At 33.4% G+C, this 14,436-nt stretch overlaps 1 protein-coding gene across 6 annotated transcripts in view; it reads left to right on the top strand.

The window, feature by feature from the left end:
• The window catches only part of TTLL11 (tubulin tyrosine ligase like 11), a 250,784-nt gene that overhangs the window by 19,193 nt on the left and 217,155 nt on the right, over positions 1-14,436 (top strand). For 5 of the 6 annotated variants that reach the window (XR_012486781.1, XM_074292973.1, XM_074292977.1 and 2 more), the window contains exon 2: positions 7,680-7,776. Coding sequence is in view for 4 of the 6 variants with exons in the window: in XM_074292973.1 (XP_074149074.1) it covers positions 7,680-7,776 (97 nt within the window). In the remaining 2 variants the exon portion in view is untranslated. Of the gene's footprint in view, positions 1-7,679; positions 7,777-10,058; positions 10,144-14,436 lie in introns of those variants that run through there. The other variant, XM_074292975.1, reaches the window with a different exon arrangement.

Raw genomic sequence — 14,436 nt, 5'->3', positions numbered from 1 at the left:
AAAACACTAATGTAAAATAAAACGATTGATAAACAACCTCAGTGTGGTTAACATGTATGGCCTTACTCTAGCAGAGGAACAATAGTAAGGGCCAAAGTGTGAGAGAATGAATTGGACCCAATGGGCTCTATTATTCTTGAGGATTGTGTCAGTCTTTGCTAATAAGTTAGGTAATTAGGGAGGAACATTCAGTCTTTCAGGTCCCTAAGAAACCATTTAGCTTAACATTTCAGTGTTCTTATGATTCTACACCTTCCCTAGGCATCTACCTCTTATATCTAGGGAGTGATTTAGACATTAGAGAGAAACAGCAGTTTTGCATTAACCAAGCAGTAGGGAAAGATTTGTGTACCAGTTTCATTAACATTATCATTTTCATAAATATCATGCTGATATTTAATAAAGACCTCATTGCTTGAAGCTCCATTAAGCAACCAATGATATATTTCAACTTTATTGATGAGTAAGATGCAAAATTAAATCAAATTCAAACTATCTAGAGATAATATCACACTATTTACCATTCTACAGCCTTCTTCCTAGGGGCTGCAATAATTGCTTTAATTTTCTGCCTTTGATGGAGGTGTAGGTATGGGTATTCAGTTACCTTAAAAAAAAAAGACTACATTTGTTTTTGAATGAAAAGATATGAGATCTACAAAACAATGTAGTAGAAATGGCATGGAATTTGGAATCAGAAAGGCTAAGATTGATATTGGCAGTTGCTCTTTACATTTGTGATGCTGCTCAGATTACTCCAATCCTTTGGTCTTTCTTCATATATAAAGTAAGGAGGTTAAATAGATGATCCCCAAAATTTTTCCAGCTTTAACAGTTCCCTACATCTTTTCCTATGAGTTAGGAGGTCCGAATTTAAATGCAGATTGCCATTTACTAGTTGCATGAAATTGGGCAAGTTACCTTTTCTGGACCTCATTTCTTGATGTACAAAATGGATATCTCTGTCCCTACTCTCCCTAGCTCACAGGGGTTAAGAGGATTGAATCAAATAATGGATGTAAAAGTGTTTTGTTCCCATAAAGGATTATATAAATGTCAGCTATTATTATAGTATATGTGATCATTACTTCATATTTCACTGCTAATCAACTTTCAACCAAGATCATTGGGTTATTCGGGTCATATATGTTGATCCTCAGACTTAGCCTTCAGTTCCTAGTAAAAGTTACTCTGGTACAGTGGAATAAAACACCAGCCCTGAAATCAGGAGGCCCTGAGTTCAAATCTTGTCTCAGACAATTAATACTTCCTGGATGTGTGACCCTGGGAAAGTCACCTAACCCTAATTGCCTCAGCAAAACAAAAAACAAAACAAAAAAAAAAAAAGTTACTCTGTATAACATCTTAAACACTCAGCATTTTCATTGCAAGAGTCTTTCAGCAACTTGTGTCAGAAAGGCAACAGAATATAGTGGAAAGTACCCTTGATTAATTTAAGAGAACATGATTCTTGCACAACTAATTTTGTGAAATTGAACAAGTCATTTCTCATATTTTGGGCCTGTTTTCTAATCTATTAAATGAAGGAGTAGGACTAGATAATCTCTAAGACATACCCTTTTAACTCTTCACATTCAATAATTCTTAAAGTTTACATTTTCTGAAGCAGACATTCTCCTTGACACAACCCCAGATTCTCCTTTTTTCTTACTCTCCATCTTTCAAGCGAGTTATTTTAAAATAAGAAAGTGAATTCAAACTTATTTTAATAACTCAAAATGACAATATATCTTCAGAAAGATTTTTTAAAAAGTATATCTATACTTGAAAAACATGAAATAAAAATGAGACTATATAAGTACACCATTTGAAACACATTATAAAGACTTTGCATTGAGGATGAATGTATATTTGTAATTCTTATTAATGGGAACTACCTTAGAAAAGGAAGGCTGGTAAGCCACAAAGTAGAAAACAGAGAAAAAAATTTAAGAATGTGGTTTATCTTCAGGCAAGAGAATGAGCAACAATTTCCTTTTTATGTTCATATTCCATTTAGTATAGACTGTGGCTCTTTGTCAGGGAGTTTCCTCTTCATAAAATATTAGATCTGGAAGGAAAACAAGAGATAGTCTAATTCTATTTTTTGATTTAAAGATGAGGAAACAGAGGTCAAGAAAGGGGAAATGACTTAGTCTAGCTATTACAACATGGTACATCCAGAGATAGAATGAGCTTGTCTCAATTCCAAGTCACTCAAGAAACAAATTTTCTCATAACTTTTTTGATATCCCATAATGGAAATCTTTTTACTTAACATTTTTATGAATTTATGAATTATGTAAACCTTATAAATTTAGTATATTTTAGCAAACATGCACATTTTACTATACAAAGAACATAGAATTATATATGAAACTGTGTCCTGATACATAATTTACAAATCCATATTAAATTTAACATGGTAGTAACAAAGCTGTTTTCCTTTCCTGAATTCTGAACTTTCTTCTATGTATTTTTTAAATATTTCACTAAAAAAGATGTTTTTTTATAAAACAAACAAAAACATTGACTATTCCTAAAAGTTTATATCTCATGCTGCACCTCTAGTCTATCACACCTCTGCTGAGAGGCAGAAAGCATTTTTTTTATAACCAGTCTTCTGAAGTCATGATTAATCACTGCATTGATCAAAATTCTGCTTCCTTCAAAGTGGTTTTCCATTATATTATTACAGTCATTTTGTATATTACTCTCTTGGCTCTGCTCCTTTCTATCTGCATCAGTTCATGCAAGTATTCGTAAAATCCCTCGTTTGTTGTTTCTTACTGTGTGACAATATTATATTCATATACCATTTGTATACCAAAATAGTCATTTCCTTTTTTATAATTTTTAAAAATTTCTTTTAAAAATAGCTTTTTATTTTTCAAAATACATGCAAAGATATTTTTCAACATTCACCCTTATAAAACCTTGTGTTCTAAATTTTTCTCTCTTCCTCTACACTTGCCCCCTCCCCTAGACAACAAGTAATCCAGTGTAGGTTAAACATGTAATTCTTCTAAACATGTTTTCACATTTATCATGCTGTGCAAGAAAAATCAGATCAAAAGGAGAAAAATGAGAAAGAAAAAAAGGCAAGCAAACAACCACAATAACAAGGTGAAAATACTATGTTGTGATCCATGTTCAGTCCCTATAATCCTCTCTTTGGATATAGATGGCTCTTTCCTCACAAATCTATTGGACTTTCCCTGGCTTACCTCACTATTGACAAGAGCCAAGTCTATCATAGATGATCATCACGTAATCTTGTTGTTGCTTGTACAATGTTTTCCTGGTTCTACTAGGTTGATGTAGTAGGCCTTTCTGAAATCATCTTGCTGATTATTTCTTATATTCCATTACATTTATATACCATAACTTATTCAGCCATTTCCCAACTGATGGGCATCCATTCAGTTTCCAATTTCTTGCCACTATAAAAAGAGCCGATATAGTAACACAAAATAGATATTTTCTAATTGATAGGCATTCTCTGTTTTTAGATTGATACAACATTAATTCTGATGTAAATACTTTTGTATATATGAGTCCTTTCATTCTGTCGAAATTTTAGGATATTTTCCTAGTAGTTGTAATGCTGGGTCAAAAGGTATGCATAGTTTAATGGCATTTAGATTATAATTTCTTTTAAAAATCTTTGTTTAGGACATTCATTAAAAATTTTTTTTCAAATTTATTCCCCCCTTTCTTCTACTCATTGAGAAGGCAAGCAATATGATGTCAATTTTCCATGTGAGGTCAAGCAAAATATAGTTCCACTTTAGTCATGTTGTGAAAAAAAAGTACGCTTTGGTCAGTATTCAGAGTTTACCAATTCTCTCTCTGGAGGTTTTATTTCTCACACAATCAAAATCCTAATAGTTATCTAAAGACTTCTAGACACTCCTCTACTTTCCACATTGAGTTCAGTTTCTGGCCCATAAATCTTTCTTTCCTTTCCAAATCTTGCTCTTGTACTGGAGGACTTCAGTATACATATTGACATTATCAAATACCCTAGGCATCTAGTTCTTCCACCTACTCATTTCCTATACCTTCATCTCAGCCCAGGGATAAATAAAGATGATCATACTCTTGATTTTTCTATTTTCCACAAATGTGCCATCTTCATGTTCTTGAACTCTGGCATACTCTTATCTGACTATAATTTAATGAATTTCTATCCCCCTCTCCCTTCTAATCCCAAACACTACCTTTTATCTATGCTATGACCTCCAAATCCTTAGTCCCTCAATTCTCTTCTAGACCATCACTCCTATACTAGATGCTTCCTCTTTTTATTTTCTTTACTCCTTTGTCCTCTTCTCTTAAATATCTTGCCCCTTTATCGTATCACTGATTTTTCCTTGCCAAGTCTCAGCCTTTTTCACACCTACCATCTACTGCCTCCTCTCCTACATATGTGTTCCTGAATGAAAATGAATAAAATCATGCAACCATTTTGACTAGGTCCATCATAAGAACCAGATCTTCACTGTGGTGCAATTCTTCTATATCTCCCTATTTAATTTAGTGTTCTGCTCACTGCAGTGGCTTTTCTAGTTCTTTTCATCCCTCCTCAAACCTCCCATTGCTAGTTTTTCTCTATTCTCTCAAGTGAGAATCTTGCTTGGTTTGGTTTTACTGAAAAAATTAAGACTATTCACTGAGTGTGCTCTCTTCTCGCCAATTTCTTAATCTCACCTTGCTCTGATGCCTATCTCCTTTTATACCTTTATCTCACATGAAAAGGTGACCCTTCTCCTTGACAAGACCACCTCTCTCTACCTATACAAGTTATCCCATTCCTTTCTATGTTCTATAGCAGGACACCTCTATCATCTGTAGTCTGTTATATTTAATCTCCCCTTGACTACTGGCTGTTTCCCTACTCCCTACAGCCATATGTATGTCTTCCCTATCCTCAAAAAAGCCATCATACGAGCCTTTCATAATAGCTAATTATTCTCATATACTTCTGTCTATTGTCCATTTAACAAAAATAATTTTCTTAAAGTGCAGGTCTCCTCAGTAAACTCAAATGGTTTCCTATTTCCTCTAGGATCAAATACAAAACCTGTTTGGCATTAAAAACCCTGCATAACCCAATCTCCCTTCCATTCCTTTCAGTCTTCTTATACTTTATATCTCTTCCCAACTCTTGCTCATCCCACATGCTTCTTGATCCAGTGAGAAAGGCCATCTTCCTATTCCATACACAAGACACACCATCTTTTGACTGGACATTTTCATTCGTTGTCTTCCATACATGGAATGCTCTCCCTCTTCATCTTTGCTTCCTTGCTTCCCTGATTCTCCTTAAGTCCCCCCAAAATTTTGCCTTTAAAAGGAAACTTTTCTCTTTCCCTCTTAATTCTAGTGCCTTTCCTCTGTTGATTATTTAATATTCTACATGTGTCTTGTTTGAACATAATTGTTTGCCTGTTGTCTCCCTCATTAGATTGTGAGCTCCTTGAGGTCAAGGAATTTCTTTTGCTTTTCTCCATATGCTCAGAGTTTAATGCAGTACTTGGTATGGTGTAGGCACTTAAGAAATGGTTATTGATACTGACTGATTTGCCTTGTTAGCCAGTCATCAGAGAACCTCTTATCATTTCTAACAGTATTAGAAAATCAGTGAACTTATTTCCAGATAGTTAAACAGATGAAAAAGTATTTTTTTAAATTTCCCATACGGATAGCATATAAATTGTGCCAAGGTCTCAAAACTTTCTTAATTGATGGTGCCCTTAGTGTTTTGGTAATTTTTTCATGTTGTCTCTAGGCTAAAAGAAATAGCCACCAAGCATCTTTCCTTCTTCTGATCTCACTTTAGAATATAATAAGTATAATATAATATTACTGTTGTGTTCATGTCTTAGTTATTCCTACTAGATTGTAAGTTCCTAAAGAGTAATGGCTTTTCTTTGTATATCCTCTAGTATCTAACAGAGGCTGCATTGCATACAAATAGCACCTTATAAATGTTTGTTGAATGAATGAATAATTTGAATGAATAATTTAATTCTAAATTCTCAAGATTACAGAATTTAGAATTGGAAAATTTCATCCCCCCATCTTTAATTCCCCACCCCGCTATGAAAATAGAGAAAGAAAATAAAAACCTTGTAAAATTTACATATAAAATCAAGAAAAATAAGCAGTATGATTAAGGGATGTTTGGGCAAAATAAGGTCCAGAAAGGACACATGGGAATGGACAAGAAGATCTAAAGAGTGGAGCTTAGGAGGAGACGTGGGGTAAATTAGGATGAGAACTTTCTTCTTTGTATTATACTTTGTATATTTGTGTGCCCTAATAGGTTGTAAACTCACAGGTATTGTTCTTCCTAAGTTTGTGTCATACTATTGTTAATATTGAGCAAAGTGCTCAATGTAAACTTTAATAAGTGATTTAGGGTGAATATTGGCTTTTGGTTTGTTTGCTTTTTCTTTCCTAATAGTTGGAAGAAAATGACATATGTTTTTTTCTTCTTGTTTTCATGGTGTCTTTTGAATTAATAACCTACAATCCATTTGATGCAAAATTAAATGATTGGGAATACTATAAATTATAAATGCCAAGTTGTTGATGCTCATAAAATGTAGAACATATGTCTTGTTCAATTATGCCTTTTAAATTAATATAATTTATCTAAAAGGTGTGATTCTGTTTTATCTCTTTTTGAATTTGAAATGCTTGAAGAAGCAGAATAGAATAGTAGAAAGAGTATTAGTCTTGAAACCTGGAGATGTAGTTTTGAGTCCTAGTTCTTCCATTTAATAGCTTTATGTCTTTGATGAACTCACAATCTCCAGAGGCCTTAGTTTTCTCACCTGTAAAATGAGAAAATTGGATTAGATTACTTCTAAAGTTCTTTCTAGCTTTAAATCTATTATCTTGTAATCTATAAAATGAGGGTATAAACTAAATGTTCCTTCTAGCATTAATTTTCTGTGTTCCAAACTTGTATGAAAATAGAATGCAAGAACAGTAAGACGGAATTTGAAGACAGATTTTTTAGAGCATAGATTGTTAGAACTAGAAAGTAATCTTAGAGATGAGAATATTGAAACTGCCATCATCCTACCTTGAGAGAATGTTGGACTTAAGAGATATAAATTATTAAAGGTTATATAAACTAGAATTTCAGAAATATAAAAAGAATAAATGATATTAGTATAATTTCAGTATGAACATAAAAATATATAAAAAGTCTTATAACATTTAATGCTAAAAGAGAGAACTTAGAATATTGCAATTGGAAGGGACCTTGGATAACATCTAGTTATATTCCTTTATGAACTAAGGTCACAGACAGAAAATGAATTTCTTGAGGTTTTAAAGCTAGCTTGTTATGGAATTCAATAAGCATGAATTTTGTGCTTTCTATGATATAATACCAAAGAAATGTGGGATTTTTCTGTACTTTCTGTGAAAGATAGTAGAGTTGGGAAAAAGAATTTATGCAATGAAACAATTAAAAAAATTAGAAGAATACAAATACAAAAGATTCTCTCTGATCTTTAAGGCAAAAATTATCAGCATATGTAAAAGCTATTCAAATTTCCTACTACCAGATTTACCTGAATCTTTAATTGTAACTAAAAGTTCATGAGAATAGAATGAAAGTATAGTCTAATTTTTTTTCTTATTTTTATTTTTTCCAGTTTCCCTTTGGTCGTCGCTTGCCCTGTGATATCTACTGGCATGGAGTTTCCTTTCATGATAATGACATATTCTCAGGTCAAGTAAACAAGTTCCCAGGTACCTGTTGGCATTGTTATTCTTTGAGAGGTTTCCTAGATATATCAACAAAATTTGGCAGGTCTCGAAACTGAAACTTACAGATTCTCAAATGGAATTCATTGCTGATTTTTATCAGGTTATCTTGAAAAGGAGGTAAACTCTCATTTATTTATCTATCTATCTATTTATTTATTTATGTGCTTATTTATTTATTTCTGAGGCTGGGGTTAAGTGACTTGCCCAGGGTCACACAGCTAGGAAGTGTTAAGTGTCTGAGACCACATTTGAACTCTGGTCCTCCTGAATTCAAGGCCGGTGCTCTATCCACTGCGCCACCTAGCTGCCCCCCCCCCCCCCCGCCCCTGAAAAGGAGGTAAACTTAATGATTTGAATGAAAACTTAAGATTTCATAGACTAGAAATTCAGAAACAAAAAGATGAACTTTATTGTTTAATTTCACTATGAAAACAGACAAAAGAGCATAGAAGTCAAAGGGACTTGAACAATAAAGAACATCCAGAGTGAAAGCTAGGAGGATAATGGGGAGTCATTGAGTTTACTTAGGAGGGAAATAGTAGACCTATACTTTAGGAAGGTCACTTTGGTAGTGGTGAAAAAGATGAATAGGAGAAGGGACTTGGGAGACAATCTAATTAGAAAGCTGTTGTAACAGAATAGATGATGACAACCTGAACTAGGATAATTGCTGTGAGTGAAGAGAAGTGGATGCAAGAAATATTCTAAAGCAGGAGTTCTTAACCTTTTTTGTGTCATCCATCCCCTTTGACACTTTGGTAAAACCTGTGGTTCCCTTCTCAAAGTAATGTTTTTAAATGAAGAAAATATATAATAAAAAGGAAACCAGTTACATAGGAAATTACTAATCAGATTATTAAAAAATAAGCTTGAAATCCCAGGCTAAGAATTCCTATTCTAGAGAAAGTAATTACATGATTTGGTAAGTGTTTGGATAGATGTCATATGAGATTCAGAGGAATTGAGAATGACATTAAATTGTGAACCTGGATGACTGAAAGGATGATAGTACCCTTGACAGTGAAAGGGAAATTTAAAAGAAGAGTGAGTTTTAGGAGAAAGACAATTTCTATTTTTGGACATACTGCTATTTTCTCTAGTTGTGTTTAGCAGTGAAAGAGGCAGATAATAGGAGTAAGCCAGAGTTGTGATCTGGTAAGGTGTGATAAGTAATAGGACAGGAACAAAGAATTCAAGAGTAGAGAATAGTAATTATTGGACTGGCTCAATGAGGGTTTGAGGCTTTGGGAAGTTAAGAAAGTATAGCTAGAGCATAAGTAATGGTTTGGGATAGCATGGTGGAATAGAGAGACTGGAAATCATGGTTAAAGAATAGGTTTAGTAGGAATTAGGGCATAGGGAGAGATGGAAAAATAAAAGATTAGATTTGGAAAAAAGAAATTTGAAGTTTTTAAAATGGAAGATCATAGATTTAGGTTTGAAAGGGACTCCAGAGATTATTTTTTTAATTAATTTTTATAATTATAACATTTTCTTTGACAGTACATATGCATAGGTAATTTTTTTTTACAACATTATCCCTTGTACTCACTTCTGTTCTGAATTTTTCCCCTCCTTCCCTCCACCACCTTCCCTATATGGCAGGCATTCCCATACACATTAAATATCTTATAGTATATTCTAGGTACAATATATATGTGCAGAACCGAATTTTGTTGTTGTTTTTGTTGCAAAGGAAGGATTGTATTTGGAAGGTAAAAATAATCTTGGAAGAAAAAAAAAAACAATGCTCACAGTTTACATTCATTTCCCTGTGTTCCTTTTCTGGATGTATCTGATTCTGTCCATCATTGATCAATTGGAATTGGATTAGCTCTTTTCTATGTTGAAGATATCCACTTCCATCAGAATACATCCTCATACAGTATTGTTGTTGAAGTGTACAGTGATCTTCTGGTTCTGCTCATTTCACTCAGCATCAGTTGATGTAAGTCTCTCCAAGCCTCTCTGTATTTCTCCTGTTGGTCATTTCTTACAGAACAATAATATTCCATAACATTCATATACCATAATTTACCCAACCATTCTCCAATTGATGGACATCCATTCATTTTCCAGCTTCTAGCCACTATGAAAAGGGCTGTCACAAACATTTTGGCACCTACAGGTCCCTTCCCCTTCGTAAGTATTTCCTTGGGATATAAGGTAGTATGGCTGGGTCAAAGGGTATGCACATTTTGATAACTTTTTGGGCATAATTCCAGATTGCTCTCCAGAATGGTTGGATTCTTTCACAACTCCACCAACAATGCATCAGTGTCCCAGTTTTCCCACAGCCCCTCCAACATTCATCGTTATTTGTTCCTGTCATCTTAGCCAATCTGACAGGTGTGTAATGGTATCTCAGAGTTGTCTTAATTTGCATTTCTCTGATCAATAGTGATTTGGAACACTCTTTCATATGAGCAGAAATAATTTTAATTTCATCATCTGAAAATTGTCTGTTTCATATCCTTTGACCATTTTTCAATTGGAGAATGGCTTGATTTCTTATAAATTAAAGTCAATTCTCTGTATATTTTGGAGATGAGGCCTTTATCAGAACCTTTAACTGTAAAAATATTTTCCCAATTTGTTACTTCCCTTCTAATCTTGTTTGCATTAGTTTTGTTTGTGCAGAAACTTTTTAATTTGGTGTAATCAAAATGTTCTATTTTGTGATCAATAATGGTCTCTAGTTCTCCCTTGGACACAAACTCCTTCCTCCTCCACAAGTCTGAGAGGTAAACCATCCCATGTTCCTCCAATTTATTTATGATTTCATTCTTTATGCCTAAATCTTGGACCCATTTTGATCTTATCTTAGTATGTGGTGTTAAATGTGGGTCCATGCCTAGTTTCTGCCATCCCAGAGATTAACAAACCATGCATTTTACAGATTAGAAAACCGAGGTCTTAGAAAGGTTATGATGTTTCCAAGATCACATAGGTTACCAAGGTCACAATCTAGTTCCTCTAAACTCCAAATTCTGAAGTCTTTATACCTGACTGCTACTAATTATGAGACTAAAGGCAAGCCACTTAACTTTTCTGAGTTCTTTAACTTATTTTCCATACTGATCAAATTTTTCAGATGATAAAATGTGGTCTTTTTTTATTGTGATGGGTCAAATGAGATAACATATATAGTATTTTGCAAACTTAAAAGCAACATATAAACTTTAACTTTTGGTCCCATTCTCCTTTTTTATAATGATTTAAATACTTATAATCTCTTTGAGAACAATGTATATATATCTTTCTAACCCCAGTGCCTTGTACCTAGCAAGTACTTAGAATGTCCCTTGTAATTGGAAAGAGTGTTGGATTTGGGGTCAAGAGGGACCTGGGTTTGAATTCTTCCTCCAATATTTTCTAGTTATGTGAACGTGGAGAATAATTCAAACTTTTTGAATCTCATTTCTCTCATCTGTAAAATAGGAACAATAATATCCTATGGATTATGAGGAACAAATGAAAATAATGTCTATCAAGTATTTTTGGACCTTAGAGTATTATATAAATATGATTAATTATAATTGATTATTTTCATTATTATTACTTTTTATTTTAATTTTTATTCCAACTGGAAAAATCTCAGTTTCATCACTTGTAACTGAGGAGCTTAGACTATGAGCTAAGCTCTATCTCTCTCAACTCTTAACATTCTGATTCTATATCTTTTCTACTCATGGCATAATGTTGGGTCTCTTTGTTAATATTGCTTTTAATCAAAAAGGATTTTGAGATTTTTAATAGAATGTCAAGTTGAGAATCATAAATTAAACTAGCAAAGTGGTTTTACTGGATAAACTGGCCCAGAAAACTTTAATTTTGTTTAATTCACTTTTAACAGTACTGACTGTTTAGCTTCTGAGCCTATTTATTTCTGTTTCTTGAAACTTTTGTTTTAATTGGGGGGAAAGGAAATAGTTATCTATTGGATTATACTCTAGACTCTTATAAAATCTTAGAGCAGTTTCCTCAGTGACTTGTCTCTATTATTGGACAATTCATGTTAGAGTTCAGCTTATTATAGCCACCCTATCTTTTTAAGCTCCTTGATTTCTTACTTAATCCTTTCTGATAGTCTTATAAACAAGAGCTTAGAACTGATGGTATTGACAACTCTAAGCTCTGCTTTTCAGATTTATTGCTTTGGTATATTATGCTGTAGGAGTCAAGAAGTCCATGTGTTAAAAACTTCATATTCTCAATTCGCTTTTTGCTGCCAGGGCTTAGAAACTTGTGTGTGACTTTGGTCAAATAATTTCAGTTCTGTGGACCTTAGTTTTCTCATCTATAAAAACAGATGGTTGGAATAGAGGATCCTGTATGACATCTTTGATGACACTTGCAGCATTGAACAGAAATTCTGACTTATATTCTATGTATTTTTTTATATTTCCAACATGGCAGCATATTGTAATGGAAAAAGTGCTCGATTTGGAGTTGAGAGAGACACTTTGATTCCAGTTGTACATCTCCTTCTTAATAGTTTTGCAATGATGGATAGTCATTTAATCTCTCTGAGACTTAGTTTACTAATCTGTAAAATAAGAATATACTTATTTTATATTTCATATGCTTATCTAAGAGGATTGTTGTGGGTTGAATAAGTTAATTGATATAAATCACTCTGTGAATTTAATATAATTCTGACTTACCACTACTTTTGAAGCATTGAAATTTAATTATTTAATAATTTTTAAGGAATTGAAATTTAATTCTTACAAATTATTAGGGCAAATGGCATTCAAGTATCATAAGCACTTGATTCTCAGAATCTTTAAGCTTCTTTTGTAGTAATACATTTTATTAACAATATTTTCCTATATCCAAGGAAGATAAAATTATTTAGAATGGGTTGGTGTTGGTGTATCCTATCCCATTTAGTAGTTCTATAACTTACTCAGGAAATGTGATAAATGCACATTTTTCTTAAATATCTCTGTGCTGAGGATAGATTGTGGGAATTATTACTCTCAACTCAGTTCAGTTCATTGACTTTTTATTAAGCATCAACCATGTGCAAAGCACTGTCCTAGACATTGGAGAAAATATTTGCAAAGATGAATAACCATATACCTAGCCATTCTATAAGCCCTAGTCTATAGTTTGTTAGAAGAAATAGGACATATACTACCAAAATATAATAATAGAACATGCCAAATGCATAAGAGGGATATAAACAAAGTGCTACTTCGAATCCAAAGAAGGAAACATCATTTTTAACTGAGAGAAATAAGGGGGGATTTCTTGGGAGAGATTGTATTTGAAAATTTTGAAGAATAGGTAAGATTTCATTAGGTAGGTTTGTTGGGAACTGGAAGAGCTCAAGAAAAATATATTCCAAGACAGATGATTTCATAAATCTGACTCTTAGGTATACTCTTCCCTTACCGTGATGGTGGGCTACTTTTATGTTTCTATCCCTGGTGGTGGTGATGGTGGTGGTACTCATGCACTTCGAAGACCTTGGGCCTTGTCATTCACTGTACCAGTGAACCTAGGACCTCCAAACTTCTTTCTGTATGTATTATTTTCCTCAGTTAAAGTGTTGGCTCCTCAAGAACAGGGGTTTTCTTTTTTTCTATTTGTATCCCAAACACAGCACAACACTTGGTGTATTTATTAAGCACATAATAAAAGCTTTTTTACTTATTTATCTCCATTTGAATATCCCATTGGCATTTTGAACCCAATAGATCCAAACAACTCATTTTCTCTTTCCTTAAATTCTTCCCTCTTCAAAATTTCTCTTATTTTTGTTAAGGGCAACCCCTTCCTTCCAGTCTCTCAAGTTTGTAATCTTGAAAGCATCTTCAATTCTTTACTCCTCATCCCAGTGATTGTCTTATTGACTCTTAACTTTACAATATATCTCAAATCCACTCCATTCTCTTCACTCATACCATTGTTTTTTCTTGCCAGTAATATTGCAATAATTTCTAAATGGCTTCCCTCCTTCCAAACTGTCTTCTTAACAATCCAATCTCTACACAGCTGCCAAACTTATATTCTTAAAGCACAGGTCCCATCATATCATTCAAGAAATGCTAGGGTTTTCATTTTGCTTCTAGAATACAATATTAAACTCTTATATTTAGCTTTTCAAACTTTGTATTCTGGTTTCAGTCTGCCTTTCCAGACTTATTGCATGTCATTTCTATGTTCAGGTCACACTTATTTGGCATTGACTATACATATACACTGTTCCATCTCTTGTCTTTGTGCTTTGGCCTGAAATTAATTTCTTCCTTATGTCTGCAGCTTAAGTACTCCTGGCTTTCTGTAAAGCTCAACTCAAGTACCACATCCTACTTGAAGCCCATCCAGAGCCTGTTAGTTGCTAGCACTCTTTTAATAGAAATTATTATATATATATATATATTTTTTTATATTAATTTTGTTTTCATTAAAGGTCATACTTTTTGAGAGAGGGACTGTTTAATTTTTGCCTTTGTATCCCCAATATAGAGTGTAGTACCTGGCACGGTGTAGGTGCTTCATAAATGCTTGCTAACATAAATGAAATAAAATCAAGCCCTTCATTCTAGTGTTCAGGAACAAGGCTAAATATAATGCTTGCTTTAAGATGATCCATTTTTTTAAATGAGATGAGAAAGATACTTTTATTGT

The sequence above is a fragment of the Sminthopsis crassicaudata genome, chromosome 2 (genome assembly GCF_048593235.1).
Source record: "Sminthopsis crassicaudata isolate SCR6 chromosome 2, ASM4859323v1, whole genome shotgun sequence".
NCBI lineage: Eukaryota > Metazoa > Chordata > Mammalia > Dasyuromorphia > Dasyuridae > Sminthopsis > Sminthopsis crassicaudata.
The sequence above is the reverse complement of the archived record's forward strand: the minus strand, read 5'-3'. Positions and strand labels throughout refer to the sequence as shown.